At 31.9% G+C, this 19190-nt stretch overlaps 1 protein-coding gene across 3 annotated transcripts in view; it reads right to left on the bottom strand.

The window, feature by feature from the left end:
* The window catches only part of NIPBL (NIPBL cohesin loading factor), a 200886-nt gene that overhangs the window by 35980 nt on the left and 145716 nt on the right, over positions 1-19190 (bottom strand). For all 3 annotated transcript variants that reach the window (XM_055325202.1, XM_055325203.1, XM_055325204.1), the window contains 16 exons: positions 18756-18987; positions 17626-17777; positions 16968-17048; positions 16147-16247; positions 14461-14599; positions 13182-13264; positions 12463-12595; positions 11456-11599; positions 9028-9117; positions 7500-7714; positions 7302-7404; positions 6577-6675; positions 6343-6489; positions 3474-3608; positions 2527-2625; positions 1121-1174 (listed from right to left, as the gene is read on the bottom strand). In XM_055325202.1, the coding sequence (XP_055181177.1) occupies positions 1121-1174; positions 2527-2625; positions 3474-3608; positions 6343-6489; positions 6577-6675; positions 7302-7404; positions 7500-7714; positions 9028-9117; positions 11456-11599; positions 12463-12595; positions 13182-13264; positions 14461-14599; positions 16147-16247; positions 16968-17048; positions 17626-17777; positions 18756-18987 (2007 nt within the window). The remainder of the gene's footprint in view (positions 1-1120; positions 1175-2526; positions 2626-3473; positions 3609-6342; positions 6490-6576; positions 6676-7301; positions 7405-7499; positions 7715-9027; positions 9118-11455; positions 11600-12462; positions 12596-13181; positions 13265-14460; positions 14600-16146; positions 16248-16967; positions 17049-17625; positions 17778-18755; positions 18988-19190) is intronic.

The raw sequence follows: 19190 nt of genomic DNA, 5'->3' as shown, positions 1-19190 counted from the left end.
ACACCTAAACTAAAAGACCACTGAATGTGGGATAAGCAAACATTATGTGCCTCCTGATGTGATGCAGTGATATTCGGCATCACCTATGAAGTATTTTTGCCCTCTATTCCCAAAATTGAACTTCAATATTATTAAGGCTCTAGATATAACTAAGAGTTTACAGAAAAAAAAAAAAAAGGTGAATAGAGGAACAACTTAAATGACACCAGAAGGAAAAGATCTATGAAATCTAGAATGTGGGACATTCTACAGGAAAACATATAAGTGGCATGAAAAAAAAGAGAAGTGAAGGGTCTAATCATAGATTAAGAGAAGAGATTTAAGAGCCGTATCGACCAAAGCAACTGCAAACCAACTATACAAATACGTTTTTGAGACAATCAGGGAAATATGAACATAGAATATTAGGGAATGACTTAATATTTATTTTGATACAGATGATAATGATATCCTGGTTATTTTAAAAAAGTAATTCTGTTAAAGATAGACACTAAGGTGTGTATGGTGAAATGATATAAAGTATAGGAGTTGCTTTAAAAGTATTACAGCCAAGAAAAAATAATTTAAAAAAATATAGGGGAGGGATTAGAGATAAAATAAGATTGGGAAAATGCTGATAATTTTTGAAGCTGGGTGATGGGTACTTCTATCTATTTAAAAATTTCTGAAATAAAAAAGTTCCTAGGGAGATGAACATTTCCATTTATGAAATTTTTAAAGAACACGAATTGTGGTTTAATTCTGTACTATCATAGGAAATTCTACACATTTCATAACATGTCAAGTAATGTAAATATACATTTAATGCAATCTGTAAGTCTGTAGATTTCATGTCTAACATATAGATTAAAGGGATAAGAAAAAATTATCTGGAAGGCAGGAAAGACAGAATTTCAATTACTGATTTAGAAAACTTACTTAAAACAGGCAATTGACTAAGAAATTAAACAGGGATATTAACCAAAACATTCAGCTTAATATACTGAAATAAATGTTCCCTACCAAAAGGTAAATACTTAAAAAATAACTGAAAAGTTTCTTTTAAATCAAAAAGCCTACAAAGAACTGATCCTCAAAGAACTAATTTCATGTTGTTATCAGGAGTCAAAATAACACTCACATTTTGAAGGAGTTGCTCAAACCAGTCATATCCAGTATCTCTGCATGCTGCAACCTAAGTGGGAAAATACGGTGAAACTATCAAGATTAGAAATTTACTTAAAAATCTGAAAAACAGGAAGTAAAACCTTTGCTGTGTTTTAGCCTGAAGTTTATGAATGTCTCAGTGTTCTCACTTAAAAAAATTATTTTTAAAGTAAACTATTCTTTTAGTAAGCCAAAATTTACCAAGGCTAAACAATTCTAAAAATACCTTAGAAGATATTCAAGAAATTAGTTTAATGTACTGAAATTAAATACGATATTCAAGAAATTAGTTTAATGTACTGAAATTAAATAAGGTATTACAGGGGAGGTGGATGGGAGGATGGGTGAAATAGGTGATGGGGATTAAGAAGTTAATTTGTTGTGATGAACACTGGGTGTTGTATGGGAGTGCTGAATCACTATATTATACACCCGATGCTCATATTACACTGAATGTTAACTGGAATTTAAATAAAAAAATATGGCATTACATTTTGAATAACTTCAATTAGTCAGAAAAATATGTAAGGTTTAAACAACACAAATAGAAATGTTTGCTTATTATTTTTCTTCTAGATAGCAGATTAAAGATGTAAGTAAAACAGAGATGAACTTGTAACTGATAATACAAAATTTATGTTCAAAACATAAAAACATTATGGGTCAAAAAAGTTTATAGCTGATGTGTATAATTAAACATAAAAAATTAATTTTAACTCATGTTTTCTGAAAAAAGTACTCTCATTTTAGGTTGTTATCCCTGGGCGACTGTTACCATTCATCCTCTACTTCTTTCCCTCTCAGTTTTCAATCACTGGAGGAATATGGAGAATTTCAGTATCCGTGCTTAAGTGAACAAATACCAAGAAATGGCTATGTAGAAACACCAACCTCATCTTCCTTGCATCCCTTGTGTATCTCCGGAAAAGTAAAGTATGGGAAGTACAGTTTATCCTGAACAATGCAGGGTTTAGGGATGCTGACCCCCACGCACAGTTGAAAATCTGTGTATATCTTTGATTCCCCCAAAACTTAACTTTTAATAGCCTACTGCTGACCAGAAGCCTTACCTATAACATAAACAGCTGATTAACATGTATGTTGTATGTTATATACTATATTCTTACAGTAATGAAGATAAAGAAAATAGTAAAAAAATCATAAGAGAAATAGAGAAAATCATAAGAGAAACTTTTACTACTGTACTGCATTTACTGAAATAAATCCGTGTATAAGTGGACCTGTGCAACTGAAGGGCCAACTATAGTATTAAGTGTCAACATTAACCAACTAGCTCATCATCGTCTCTCTCTTTGTAAGAGGGGATAGGCCTAATAAACTAGGTCTGCATCCACAGGGACCACATCTTTGAGTCCTTACCACATCAGTGATGTTTAAGATTTTCCTCGTCATTGCTTCTTTGTCATTGTGTGGAGTTGGAGTAAACCAGAGTTTTTGGAATGTTTCATTTACTAATTTCTAGAAGAAAGAAAATTTCAAACTACACAACTACAACAAACATGGCAAAATTCTCAATCCCAAATCTCATGAAAGCCCAAAACAAAGTTGGGGCACCTGGCTGGCTCAGTCAGTATAGCATGCAACTCTTGATCTCTGGGTCATGAGTTTGAGCCCCATGGAGGGCAAAGAATTTACTTAAAAAAAAAAAAAAAAGGTTCAAAACAAAGCTATAAATAACTAATCAAAACACAAACTACCAGGAATTTTTGGAATGAATTTCTCAGTTTTTAAAAACAATCAATTTCTTAAAATTATAATCTTTTAAAATTGATACAAATTTTAAATAGGTGATACTATGCCTAGCCTAGAAAATCTGCATAGTACACATTCAAATGTTTTTGATCAAACTAAAAAATATTTTTATTACTTTTGGGGGAGAGGTTCTTAAAAACAAACACAAAAAAACAAATATAGGGACAATCATATACACATACATTCATTAATGAACTCAAGATTAAACTTTTAAAGAAGTATTTATTAACTTAGAAAACCAAGAACAAACCATTTAAAAATTAAAATAACTTTAATTTGATAATAAACTTCCTGCATGTAATCACTACATTGACATTAAATGTTATAACTGAATTGGTTGAGAAATACCAGATTTTATTAATGTAAGATCTAGAAATATAAATGTATGAAAGTATGTCTTTTTTGAATTTTATAATCTAAAAATGTTTATTCACTTATAAAGGTTTTAGTCTTATTTTACATATATATCAACAAAATTTAGATACAATAAATACTTAAATTATATAAAACACTAATGAAAAGTGAATTTTAAAGTAGTCACCATTTGATCTTACCTTAATGCCCTCTTCATCATTGACTCTGCGAATCATTTTTACACACATTTCTGTAATTTTCGGAAATGTTGGTTGTTCAATACAGATATCTCTTAGAATCTTTATTACCCTTTTCCTGACACTGATACCAGTATCCTAAGAAAAGAAAATTATTTTTAAGTATCGGAAAAATCAAGATGTTCAGGTGTATTTATGTGATAAATTAGAAAAAAAATACCATTAAGCAGTCTATTAACATGATAAAGATGGTCTATATATTTCCTCTATGTTTTCTTATTATTACTAAAAATATGAGTCATATTGTTTTACTTTCAAAATATGATATCCAATACATGCAAAATTATTAAATAGCACCAAAAACAAGATTAGAACCTAAGTTTGCCAAAATTATATGGGATAACAAATATGAAGCCTTTAGAATAGTGGCACTTAAATAGCATATGAAGTATTTTTAACAAATATCTAATCAAACCATTGTCCCTACCATCTTATAGTTAATAAGAAATACAAGAAACAAAAAAACAAATTAAAGTCATGAGGAAATAACAAGACTGACTGGTCTTTTTAAATGAGACAATGCTATGGGGTAAGTGTATAGAAAGAGAATATTCTAAATTAAAAAAAAATTATTCATGAGAGACAGAGAGAGAGGTAGAGATATATGCAGAGGGAGAAGGGGGCTCCCTATAGGGAGCCTGATGTGGGACTAGATCCGGGAATCCTGGGATCACACCCTGAGCTGAAGGCAGAAGCCACCCAGGCGTTCTGAGAATACTCTAAATGTTAAAACATGATCACCAAATGCAAAGTATGATCTTTGACTGGATTCTGTTAAAAAAAAAAAAAAAAAAAAAAAAAACTAGAAAAATTTTCTCCCCCAGTTTTTGGGACAGTTGGAGAATATGAACATAAACTGGTTATTCGATGATATTTACAGAGTGTTAATTTGGTTGGGTGGGATAATAGTTTTGTTTATAATGGCAGCACCCACATTATCCACATTCAGTAGGCTGAAGTATCCACAGAAAAAACTGCAAAATGTTTGATTTAATTTAAACTAATTTAGCAGAAAATATAGATGAAATATGGTGGTAGATACATGATGGTTCACTGTACTTATTCTTAACAAATTTTTGTAATTAAGGAGTTTATTTTTATATTTTTTGACAGAAAAAGAGAAAGCACTCAGGGTCCTGAGATCATGACCTGAGCCAAAGGCAGACACTTAACCGAGCCACTCAGGTGACCCAATAATTAAAGAGTTTTAAAAATAAATAAAAAGCACTGGACACTTAATGTATAAAATTATTTCTATTATGCAGTCTGATAATCATGAAAATATTTTAAGATATATTACTTGGGTAGGTGCTGTCAAGAGTTCATTAGCTCTGAGAATCCTACTGATTTTGCCTTTCATTTTTGAAAAGGCTAAGGAACTAAAAGGAAAAAATTTCCTCTACTCTTTCCTGAAGTTCTTTGTTTCAATCAATATTTTATGCCAGTTGAAGCTGAAATTATCTTGAACTCTCAGTCACATAATATTCTTATAGCAGACTAAAGGTGACAAACTCTTGTCACTGTGGAAATACCCAATCTTGTGCTTGATGCACTTCATTTGAGGTACAATGGGTGATGTGAAGCATAGATATTCTGTAATGCCAATGCTTCCTATTTCCTTTTATTTTCTAGGAAAAGGCTTCAGGACGAGAGAATTCCATAACATACAAAGAAAAAATATTTTACAATAGTATTTCTTAAGTTTGATCTTAAGACTCAAATGGTTTTCTCATTTCATTTGCAGGTATCTAAAGCTTGTTAAAATTCAGCTTTAAGGAACATGCAAATATACACAAAGGATCCAAAAATATTGTCAGATACCAAAATTCTGTACTTTGGTTTCAATGAAATAATTCTGTTTATATACATACAAATTTATCCTAGATTCCTGTCCAAAATATTTATGTCATTGTAGTTCCTATCATTTACTCAATGCAAACTTGCATCATTGAAAGGCAGTACTAATGAAAAAAAGGAATCAAATTTTCAACAATGATTTGTTTTACAATATTGAGCAATCCTCTTGAAACACGTTCTTCAGTTCTTTGTTTGGGCCTGGGTGGGGCTGAGGGGGCCTGAAATCTGTATCCCCTGCCCCTGCTGGCTCTCTGTTCAATCATTAGGACTCTTAGCTCTCAGCTCAAAGTAGGGCAGGAATGGAGGATCTTTTGTCTACTTTCTAAATCTGGGAGACTGGAGATTAGAATTTGCCCAATGCTCTGGTCTAGTCACCACTTATTTATTTATTTATTTATTTATTTATTTATTTATTTATCCATTCATCCATTCATCCATCCATCCATCCATCCATCCATGATAGTCACAGAGAGAGAGAGAGAGGCAGAGACACAGGCAGAGGGAGAAGCAGGCTCCATGTACCGGGAGCCCGATGTGGGATTCGATCCCGGGTCTCCAGGATGGCGCCCTGGGCCAAAGGCAGGCGCCAAACCACTGCGCCACCCAGGGATCCCTAGTCACCACTTTCTGGATCTAATTCTTGGCACCAGGAATACCTAGTAGCTTCCCTTGCTTTCCAACCCACTGACTCATCAGCACTAGGGTCACAGCCTTAGCTTTTAATTTTCAATCTAGTTTAAGATGTCTTTAGGGTATGTATATAAAATTAACATTGACAGGCTTTCTAGGGGGGAGAAAAAAAGAAACATGTCATCCTTTAGGAAGTTGCTATAGTATAGATATTAGGCATTATAAATAAATAACTGATATTTACTTTTCTAGTTTAACAACTAAAAAAATGTGATATTAAAAAGGCAAAATTATATTTGAGTTATAATAAAAATGACAAACATACCAATATTCTTTCAATCAGCATATCATAATACTGCTCAGCAAGCTGGGGTCGACAAAGAACAAATCGACCTAATAATTCTACTGCTGCTTCTCGAACACTAGTGGAGTTATCCATTAATCGTCCATGAACTCCTCTTTGCATGTCAAGCTAAAGGAAAATAAAATATACTAAGTAGAGCTAATATTTTAACTGGAATGCAGTACTCAAATAAGAATAATTTGTGTTCTTCTTTACCCTTGCTAGAATACTGGGGTCTACAGCAACAACTTCAGATAAACACTTCATTGCTTTTGTTCGAACGGCAATTGCATTTTCACCAAGAACTCGAAGGATCTGCCAAGCAAACATCGATATTTTCAGAATTTTAGAACATGTAGTGTTTAACAAAAAAATAGCATGAAAAAAAGGTGAAAGAAATGACAATAAATATTGTATCTACATCCCTTTAAGTTTTGTAGGAGTAAAAGATGTTATCTTACTGATTCAAAGTTTTAACTTGAAGGTTAGTACAGTAACTGAGGCATTCTATATTTTAGAGCCTTTCCTTTATTCTGGCATTCTCAATTAAACCGGTTTTTTATTGCTATCTTTCATTTGCAAGGATGTGTAACCCTTAAAACCTTGCTATGAGTAACTAATTCAGGATATATATATATATTTTAGGATATTTAGTATCATTTAAGTAATAATTTGGTAATGAATATTTTTATAACATTCTATCCATATCATGTATGTATATTCATACAGATATATACTTATTTATCTGTAAAACAAGAACCAATACGTAAAAACATGCCAAAAAATACAGCCCTTTAACAAATATGGAACACAGAAACAATTGCTACTTTCATAATCTTTTAAAATATCTGTTCTCAACAGGAATAGATAGAAACTATCCCACAAATGTCCATAACCAGAAAAATCAATATCATTGCATACATAATTTTGGTCCAGTTTACCTGTGTCAAATAAATATCAAAGCTCTGGGCAAACGGCCTCATAGAGGCCAAGTATCGAACAATCAAACAAGCATCGTCATAGTCCACAGTATCAGAGTTCATCCTACAACAAAAAAAACATTAAATTTTTTTGCAAAGTAGATAAACATATCAAAGACATAACTGAAAGTGTAAAGATGCTTTCTCTCCAGATCTTACTTTAATGTGCTGAACTGAGAAGGTGTGGTTTTGATAATGCTTCTAAGAAACTTTTTCCGGTTTTCAGCTCGATGCATGATTTGACCAGTTGTCTCAACTTCCTTCGCATGATGTGTTCCTTCAGATGATTCTTCATCTTTTTGTGATTTCATTGCTTTTTCTGTTTCCAGAGTTGTGTCACGGAACCATTGGGCTATATAGAATTTACGAGAAAACTGAAAAGAAAATAGATTAAGACCTGAGTGTGACTAAATTAACAAAATTTCAAAATGAAATTAGTAATGAAATTTCCAATCCACTGATAAAGTGCTCACTATCAGGAATAAATACTAAGGTATACTTTAAAGCAACTTCTAGCAGATAAATTTTAATAAAGCTGGAAGGTTTGACTCTCAGAAAATTCATATTTTACTTTGTTCTAACACTTGTATTAATGATGTCAAAAGATAATTTGATAAACACGGTTGTATTAAATCTAGAATACTATCAATTACTTAACAAAGGATAGTATCATGTAGGTCACTAAAATTAGATAAACGATAGGTCAACTGGGAAAGTTTAGAACAATAGGATAAAATGCTAAAGGTAGAGGACTCTAGTTATTTTCTTTTTTTTTTTTTTTTTTTTTTTAAAGATGTTTCTAGGATTTGTTTTTATTTTTTAATTTTTTTATTTTTTATTAATTTATGATAGTCACAGAGAGAGAGAGGCAGAGGCACAGGCAGAGGGAGAAGCAGGCTCCATGCACCGGGAGCCCGACGTGGGATTCGATCCCGGGTCTCCAGGATCGCGCCCCGGGCCAAAGGCAGGCGCCAAACCGCTGCGCCACCCAGGGATCCCGACTCTAGTTATTTTCAAAATATTACCTTGCTTCTTCAAGAAATACACAACCAATTATTATTGAAATATTTTAACGCTGAGGCATACCTATAATCTGTTTCTTTCAATGCAGATAGAAAGCCAGCAGCAGTTGGCTGAACAGTTATCTCCAACCTCTTTAGATTGCATATCCCATTAGTAAAAAAAATTAAAAAGTACCCTAATATATGCACATTGCTTCGTAATACAGTTTATAAATTTTACATATAAATCTATTATACCAATAATTTGAATATATAATATATAAAAATATAATTAAGGTTTATATTTAAAAATAAATATATACATGGAATTCTAATACCTTCTTTTCATGTGCTAATCGATCACCTCAAGTACAATCTGGGCCATATTCTCTGTGAGAAGCAATGATCTAGCTCGGTCTCAAAGAGAACTATGGAAAGATGTCTAACTATTTCCATGTCACACTAAAACGGGGTGTGTGACATGGGAAACACAATATCTGTATCAGAATTCCATATAAGACAAATCAATCCATAATTATTCTTTATTGTTTAGATTATCAAGTATTTTTCTGTTTCAAAAATCAGTGTTCCAAACAACTTTCCGCTTCAACACACTTCCCAATTTTCTTTCACATCCAATTTGAATTTGATGCTTTATTTCCAAAAAAGAGAGAAAAGATTCCTACCACTAGTGAAGGATCAGTCTCAGTATTTTCATCCAAGTAGTCAAGCAATGCTTTTTGCAGTTGTTGTATTTCATCTTCTCCTCCTGAAACCTACAAAATAAACCAAGAAAGAACAAAACAGATATTACTAGTATATTTTAATAATTTATCTAGTTGTAGATACAAATCTGAGGGAAAAACTGATAAATGATAAAAAATGAAAATGTAAGTGTAGCAACTAAAAGGAAAAAACAGAAGAATGGTATTTTTGAAAAACACATTATAAATTGATAGCTGAGACTGGCCTTTATTTTTATGAACTACATGTCTTTTCTTTGAAGGAGGTGCATAGGTAGCAGACATAAAAATTATCAGAATAATGTGTCAAGTATTCAGAGATAAGAAGGTCCTAACATTGGTTTTTCTGTATGGAAAAAAAAAGGCAATTCCAAACTTTTAATCTAAAAATGGAAACTGCCATTATCTGTTTTACTATGTGTTATAGCTTTCTTTGGGATGTTAAAAAAACACTATGGAAGATAAATATTTTTATTTATAATACAAAACAGTACTTTATTTCATGTAGGATATTAAACATACAGTAGGTGAGCTGTTCACTTGATCCAGGAGCAGAGAGATAGTGAATCTTTAGGACCTATCAAGAACAATACATAGCCAGAAACTAACTGTGAGTTGACATTCATGCCTATGGCTTATACTACTCTAGCTTTATCATACAAAATGCCAATATGGTTTGGAATATATTTAAGTAGAAAACAAAGATTACAGTAACCCATATTCTAAGAGTGTGGTGAAATGGATACATGGAGAAATACATCATAGCACTGTAAACTAGGACACTATAAACTTCCAAAAGCAAGGTGGACATATGTCAAGAATCATAGAATATTTACAAATGACCCCTCCTCTGAGTCTTACAGGGTATACTCTACATGGTCATATGTAACAAAGGAGTCCTAGGTCCACTCTAAGTTACTGAAATGTACTTTGAACCTAGACCTTGGTCTCTAAATTACCATTCTCCAAGAAAAAGAAATAGTATTATTTGGTGAAATGGCACACTCCAGGGCTGAGGCAAGGAAAGAAAAGAGGATTAAGAATCCTGAAACATTTTGTTATGCCACAAAGTTCTCAGAGAAAGATGGGAATATCAAAAAGATACAAAAGCCAGCTAAAAGGGCTCTCACTGGTTATATCCTGGACAACTTGAGCATTAAAACAATGATAGCAACAAATTATAGCCTATGAAATACTATAGGAATGGTAGCATTATATTAGATGGCAGTATCATATTAACGCTAATTTCTTGCTTTTGAGAATTGCACTATGGATATTTAAACAAGAGTTCTTGTTTATAGACAACAGACACTAAGCAGTGGTTCTCAAACTTAAGCATTCATTAGAATCAACTGGAGGGTGATCAAAAAACAATGCTGGGCCCCACCCCCAGAATTTCTGATTCAGTAGGAGTCCTGAGAATTTGCATTTCCAGCAAGTCCCTAGGTGATGTTAATATTAATGCTTCTTATCCAGGGAATCATACTTTGAAATTCAAGGGTAATGGGGCATTTAGTCTGCTCAAATAGTTCAGGGGAAAACACACACACACACACACACACACACACACACACAGATATGCATGCATGTATATTTTGAAAAAAGGAATTACACAAAGATAAAGCAAATATTATAAATTACCAACAATTAAGGAATTTGGGTGAAAGGTTTGTGGGAACTCTTTGTACTATTCTTATAACTTTAAAAATAGTTTAAAATTATTTCAAAATACAATGTATACAAAAAAAAAATATGAGGCATTTCTAATGGCCAGCATGTATATGGCTATGAATGTTAAAAAAAGAGCAGAAAGAAAATGAAAACAGTTTTGTATGAAGGATTAGAGTTCATTTACCTATCAATTTTCTAAGGTAACTTCTAACATTATTATCACCTCACCCACATTTAAAAAAAAAAAAAGTGAAGCAATAAAATATTTTCTGCCAAACATGAAGTATCTATCTAATATGATGAAAAGAAGTCTTCCTCAATTCCCCAAATAAAAAGATAATCAAAATGCAAAGGTATAAAATGATCTGACTGGGAATGCTAAATCATCACCTTAGTAAACTAAAGATTCAAATAAAATTTAGTTAAACCAAAAAGAAAACAGCATCTTACATTCGTAAAAGCAGTTCACAGAAAGAAAGTAAACTAAGGATTTATATAAATCACTTGAAACTTCTGTTAGACACTATAATTCACCTTAAGGTTATTAACTTTCTCTGTGGGGCTTTTGAAAAGACCACTTTTGGAAATATAAGATCTTATTTTCAATCTATAAAATGAAATACAACACTAATATAAGACTACCTAAAGAAAGTACTTAACTAATATTTATCCCCATAATTTTAATCCTATATCTCAATACCTGTTTTAAAATTCGTTCTATAGACCCTTGATCCATTTTGCTTGTAACAGCATCTTTCCTTAATCGTGCAGCAACAGTTCCAAGGTAATCAAGAGATGCCACTCTTAAAGCCATCTCTGTTGACTTGTTACTGAACTGATGAACCTAAACATAAAAATAATTTGCTTAATTTCATCAATTTATAACATTTTTAATAGCAATTTATCATATGAATTCCAACTGTATGTTGTATTATCTGAAATTTAAACATTTTCCCCCCTTGTGATATTGTTCCATAAAGTGATTGCCTTTTGAATTTCTGGGATATGAACATTTTCATTAAAAAAAGGTATATAGATTAAATCTCCCTAAGAACATAGTCATTATCTTTAAATGTAGGCTCAACTCCTTGTAAAAAAAATGGGATATTACTAAGAATGTCTTATGCTGGAATTCTAATTTCTATGAAGCATTATCTTGGTTTCAGAATAGTATTAAAACATTTTCCAGTTCACAGAACATAAGATCTCAAAAGCTTTGTAACAATTTGCATTGTACAAGTTTAAATATAGTTTAAAAATAAAAAGAGAAATTACAATATTTCTTTACATTTTCCTTGTTTTACATGAGAACTACAAAGTACCATGTTTTCAGAAATACTCTTAATGATGATAAAGAGTTCGTGTTAATCAGTTTCATGCTTTGAAATGAATTAACTGCAGTAACTTATGGACTCAGTGAGTGTTGAGATGCTTTTAACTAACAATACAGTACTTCTAAATCAAAGAAAAGTTTTTAAAGCACCGCTATCTTATGTAATGAAATGAAAGCACCAAAACCACAAGATTTCAAAGTTTTCTACAAAGTATTGATAATATTGTGTACAGTTATGCACATGCAAAAAAAAAAAGATGCAATGGTCATATTTCCTTACACATTTTTAAAGAATTCATCATCTGTGAATCAGAGTACATCCTCATTATGTTGTCTTCTAGTAATCTAATAATCTTTAAATGCTATACTCTTACCAACAATCTCCCTAACAAACTAAGGAGTAGTTCAGCAGCTGGCCATTCAGGCTTATTGACTGTTGAAAGAAGGTCTTGAACAAAATTTTCAAATAGTGGTCTGTAATCTTCTTCACCTTGTTTACTACCACATCTGTTCAAAGATAAATAATGAAAAGACTATGAATTTAGGTGACATGTCCACCAATACGACTGAAATTTTGTTAACTAAGTTTTCTCTTCCCCATATCTATAACAAGGTATAAGAGTACAGTAAATATAACATGGCTTAAAATGAATCTGTTTCTGAAATTTCATTCTTCCCCCACTAGGGAATTCATTTATTGCTTAGTATAAACATTAGTTTCCAGCAAGTACACCACATTTTAAAAAATGACTACTCTTTCTCTGAGATTACCACAAATTTTTATGAAGGCCAACTAAACCTCTCTCTACAAAATTTCCTATTCAGTTAGAATACCTCAAAATTGACTGAAGAAAAATTACAGAATTTCAATCTAGCACTTTAACTTTTGGAGTCTAACGTGTAAGTAAGTTCACAAGATTTTAGATTTTTAATACTTCAAACGCCTCATTTGAAAGACTAGTAGATCAAGGGCTAAGGTGACACAATCAAGGCTCAAGTTTTGGAAGGAAATTGGATTAACCATTTACCTAAAATAAATGAACGACTTTTTATACCAGGGAAAAAAAAATCAGATTATGTTAGTTTTGCTCACTTTTTAAGGAAGATGGAAAGGAAGTTTTGGGCTGTTCTCATGGCTGTTTCATAAGAGTTGGTAATGACAACATCTTGGTCAACCTAAATTGAGAAAAATGAATTTACACAGATATAAGAAATAACCAAAAAATTAAGTTCGTTCCATTGCTACTACGGTCAGGTTATTACTGAAAAGGGGTGATACATCTAAACACTAAAAAGCTTGTAAGGCACCTGGGTGACTCAGTTGGTTAAGCAACCAACTTTTGACTTCGGCTCGGGTTGTGATGTCAGGGTTGTGAGATCAAGCCCTAAGATGGGTGTGGAGCCTAATGTTTAAGATTCTCTTTCTCCCCACTCATTACCTCTCAAAAAAAAAAAAAAAAAAAGGCAAAAGCAGCTTAAACTATTCTTTTATATACAAAGACAGAAGCTACAAATTAGTAAACACATTTCAATACAAAAACTAAATAAAAATATTGAGTTCATTATAATTTATTAAAATACGAAAGAATACCAATATGGTTAACAAATGCAGTATCAATAACTTCTTATGATCTAGGTCAGAAGAAAAATTGATTGAAAATACAAAAAGAATTTAGAAAAAGACATTTCAAGTTTGAAGTTTATGAAATGCTTCAACATAATACAAAAGAATATTCAATTCCTTCATGAGATATTTTGAGATTAGGAAATGAATAGTCAATTCAAAGTTTTGGAAACCCAAAGGTGAATAAATACATGAAAAAGCTCACTAGTTACCAGGAAAATGTAAAAAAATACATGTACACAAGAAATATATGTACACTATTTAATATTCTACTTCTAAGTATATCTTGAGAAACTCTTAAGTTGTGACAGATAACAGTTATATATTTTTAACCCAAGTCAAAAGATTCTGGTATAACAGTGAGGGCATAAATTCATCTTCTGCATGAGACTTACATTAATTATATTACAATTATATGTTATGCAGTAGTATAGATATTACATAGTATAATATTCCCTTGCACATTCATTATCCAACTTGAGACTGAGTGGTTGGTATGAAAGGCTTGGTAGATATTATCATTCCTATTTTATAGCTGAAGAAACAAATTTGGATTAAATCTATACGTCTCATGACTCATAGATAAAGTAGTAACTGAACTCATGTTTCCTAAAAGTTTGTCTCGTGTTCTGCTTGGATCCAAAAGACCAGCCATAAAGCTCTAATTAAGAACTTTAGTTTTATAAGAATAGCAGAGAATTTAAGTGCTTTTTCCTATAAAAGTACAAAGTTATAAAAGATTCCTTACTTTTTTATTTGAGTCCTCTTCTGAATTAGAGTCCTTCTCCGATGATGGTAAGTGTACAACACACTGAATTAGTTGTAAAACCAGTGCTGTAACCATCTGAATATACATAGGCTCTCCATCCATATCACTACTATTTAACCTTTAACGGAGAAGAAAACATTTAAATCATACAAAGAATGAACAGAATTTCATTCTACATGTCATCTATCATCTGAAAATTTCAGGATGCTTTACTACTATTTCTAGGCATTATCTTTGGTGCTTGTAATAGTGTCCTTATGTCTATTTTTTAATAAATTAGAAAAAACCCAATTCAATGTGTAAATTAGTCAAAGGAAAAATGCAATTGTATTTAATACAAATTTCTATACTCTATATGCACTGCAGATAAAGATTTATACATGAAAAATATCAAATATTTCTCAAAATGATTTTTATTTTCATTTATTTTTAAAGATTTTATTTATTTATTCATGAGAGACACACATAGAGAGAGAGAGAGGCAGAGACACAGGCAGAGGGAGAAGCAGGCTCCATGCAGGAAGCCCGACATGGGACTCGATCCCGGGTCTCCAGGATTACGCCCTGGGCTGCAGGTGGCGCTAAACCGCTGAGCTACCCGGGCTGTCCTCAAAATGATTTTTAAAATGAGAAAAATCTTCAAGATTTCCATAAGCCCATGCAGTCTGGTACTCATTTTCTTATTAAAATCTGCTACACAGTCAGCTCTTGATGATCTGTGCTAGGGTATGAAGGCAGTGGTATAGAAAATAAAAAATCGAATTTAAATCTTTAATGCTAAAGATACTGTAAAGGTGTAAGAATTTTCTTATATGCTGATAGCTTTTCTTCAGATTTAATAGACTATATACAATTAATCCAAAAAACTAAAGTAAAAGTAATTTTTTTACATAAAATAGCCTTCAAAGCAATCTAAATATAACCCTATATGCCAGGTCAACACATTTAATCACTCAGGAATATTACAATAGTTATGATAATGATGATGATTCCCTATGACAACAAAGACAATAATGTTGACTACAGCAGTAGATAACATTTCTTGGTTATCCTGTGCATAGTGATTTAAGAGCATTTAATCTCCATGTCAATTTTTTATACTGTTGCCAGAGTAATCTTTCAGCTCTCTTTTAATGACTTCCTGCTGTATAAAGAATTAAGTCCAAGTTCCTCACTAAGGCTTATAAAACACTTGAACTGCCTTTGCCTTTTTCAAGCCATATTTCCCATCATGCCTTAATCAGCGTTGATTTTGTCCCTCCGGGGACATTTGCCAGTGTCTGGAGAAAATTTTCATTGTCACAACTGGAAGGGGGTGGTAGTTCTCTTGTCAACTAGAAGTTACAGGTCAGGGATGCTGCTAACCATCTTACCATGTATAGAACAGCCTTTCATAAGAAAGTATTAACTGCCCAAAATGTCAATAGCATCATGACTGAAAATCCCTGTCACAGATTCTTACACCTGAGAATCAATGAACTTCCTTAAGTCCTACAAATGTGCACTGTTTTCATATATCCAAGCTACTCTTTGTGCTGCTCTGACTGAACTGCCTCTCTTTTATTTGATCACTAAAATAAAAATTCACAGATGATGAATCAATTCATAAGGACAACAATATAATGTAATTCTTCATGGTACTTGGCCCTTACTATAATTAGTTACCTGAAGTTCCTCAAACTCCTCTTGCTGGTTGGTAATCTTGCAAGTGAAGTAAAAATTTCTTCCAAAATTAACTGCCTATGTTTTTCGTATCTTGAGAATACCTGTTTAGGAATTATAAGATTTCAAATTTAGTTTAGTTTATAATTCTTTGAAAACAAAAGATATATCACATGATAAAAAATATCATCTGCCATTTAGAATGAAAATGTTTTCAACATCAATGACAATGATTTAATTTGCACAACTTTCCCATCATTAATTATAACATTCTTGTAGAAGAGTATACTCATTTACAGGAGTATGCTATGTTGGAGATGGAAAGACAAAATTCAAATGATTTTAAACACTTCTGATTTAATTGTAGATATTAAGGAATTATTAACTACAATGTTGTTAAAAATTTAGAAAGGAAAAATGAAACAAGACGAAATCAGAGAGGGAGACAAACCAGGGACTCTAGATCATAGGAAACAAACTGAGGGTTGCTGGGGGGGAGGGAGAGTGGGAGATGGGGCAACTGAGTGATGGGCATTAAGGACAGTACATGATGTAATGAGCACTGGGTATTATATAAGACTGATGAATCACTGACCTCTACCTCTGAAACTAATAATATACTATATGTTAATTAATTGAATTTAAATAAAATAAAATTTGAAAAAAATTAGAAGAGTTTAAAATATAAGGCACAAATAGTCCTTATGTTGAAATAAGTCTATGCAAAACTTCAGTCTGCATTAATTTTTGCAAGTTTAGATTAAATGTTATCAATATTATTCTTCTGGGGGGGATAACTAAAAGTATGAATTGATTATACTTACTGCAGTGACTAACTTAATGGCACATAATTGTAGCTCACTGACATTTTCCACAAAAAATGGTGTTATTCCCATTGATGATACCTGCACACACAAAAAGTAACAGTATACATCTCTAGTTGATTTCAGTAACATTCTACCTTAACTAAATTCCAAAACATTCATAAACTTACTGGAAAAAACTTAGCATTTTCTTTCTCCTTATTAATCATTAGGATCGATCTAGTTCAAGAATTTCTCTGTTCCTTTCACTCTCAAGCATATTAGTATGTATATACTTTCTTTCATAGCCATCATTCCTCTGATCTCCACATTTTGGGTTGATGAATGTCACAATATAAATATATTAAATATAATATAAAACATTTTGCTACTCTGGAAGAAAATATCCTGACATATTTCAAAGGAAATAATCTTTTATCTTTCAAAGAATTTAGAGTTTTGGGTTTCTACTACATTCACCTATCTTCCGCCCTAAATGTTTCTTTTTAAAACTTCCCTGGACTTTTATTTCTTCATTTTAGATATACTCTGAATGGAAAAATTAACATAGTGCTGGCATTATTACTGAGTAAGCAAAAGCTATACTGAACTCAGTTAGATCCTCTATTCTTACAATGTTTGATCCAGAAATAAAACAAAATGCTTCAAAAAAAATTACCTGAAGAATTGTTGTGTCTGTAAGAAGCTGTATCTCTAGCAATTCTGATAGGCTGCTAACAATGTCACAAACTTTATTATAAAGCATTACTATTACTCTCTGCTTATGGGTAGAACACTTAGCCCGTTTTGCTTTTGAACTTAACAAGCCTCCTAAAATGAAAGAAAAATTTCAAACAAGTAATTTATCAACTTTTAATAATTTTTAATAAATAATAATAAAACTGTTTTCTGAATTAAGGGAACACTTTCTTGGGGGTGGAGGGGGAGTGTGCTACATAAAAATATAACCTGGCAAATAAAGCTGGTCATTTATTAAAACAGAAAATTGTTCTCTAGGGATATTTAGATAGCAATGGCACATTCCAGTGGTTCCTAAATCTTATAAAACATTTATCTTTATTTCTATTTTTTCTTATTGGTGCAGAATAAGATTAAAATTCTCTTTAACTTGTAATTATAAAATAATAAGTAATTATAGATTATTCATAAACCAGGTATATCCTCCTTTCGTTAAATGTTCATGTTAGGGATGCCTGGGTGGCTCAGTGGTTTGGCATCTGCCTTCAGCCAGGGGTGTGATCCTGGAGACCCAGGATCAAGTCCTACATCAGGCTCCCTGCATGGAGCCTGCTTCTCTCTCTCTGCCTGTGTCTCTGCCTCTCTCTCTCTGTATCTATTTCTCATGAATGAATGAATGAATGAATAAATAAATAAATATTCATGTTAACTATTTCACTGCTCATTTATAAAGGTTATAAATTCAAGAAAGAATATATATCTTGAATCAATCCATTTTGTAGATAACTAATATTCTACATAAAATTAGGGTGAAGTGATAAATAGAACCAGAAGCCAATATTATCTGGGATTTTTCCCTAACCAGTAGAAATTACTTCTGTTATATGTAAAGATTTGCTAAAGAAATTATACTTGAATAAGAACGGGATTAACTAAAAGTTCTATACTCTTAGTCAAATCAAAGCCAGTATTTATGGCAAGTTATATGATCTAGTAATTTTTGTGCCATTTTAAGTTACTGCATTCTGACCTATTCAACATAATAAAATTATATAACAGATAATTTTGACATCATACTCAAAAACTTTCAATATAAAAAGGCAAACCAACCTCCGTGAGGATCTAATCTGTAAACAGGATCATACTGCGGATAGAGTGTATTCTGCAAATGAAATTTAGTGTATTGTATAACTCTTTCAATTACATCCTCAATATATACAGCTTTTGGCATGTTAGGAGATGTCATAATGTTGATAGTTGTAAGACAGGCATCTGCTGATTTTGTAACTCTCTCCATAATAAGGTCTCTCCATAATCTTTCTTCTTCTTCAGTATCGTTATTCTATAAAATAACACACAGTTAATGAAATGGAAATAAACACATTTATAGGTTAAAATATTTTTAAAAATGATACATTTGATTTCATTTGATTTTCATGTTAAGTGTTTTGATGTATGTACTTTTTTTTTTAATGAGCTCTACACCCAATATGGTGCTTGGTCTTATGGTCCCAAGATGAAGAGTCACATGCTCTACTGACAGAG

This window comes from Nyctereutes procyonoides, unplaced genomic scaffold, assembly GCF_905146905.1.
Source record: "Nyctereutes procyonoides isolate TBG_1078 unplaced genomic scaffold, NYPRO_anot_genome, whole genome shotgun sequence".
NCBI classification, from domain to species: domain Eukaryota; kingdom Metazoa; phylum Chordata; class Mammalia; order Carnivora; family Canidae; genus Nyctereutes; species Nyctereutes procyonoides.
Note: the sequence above shows the minus strand (reverse complement) of the source record. Positions and strands in the feature narration are given on the sequence as shown.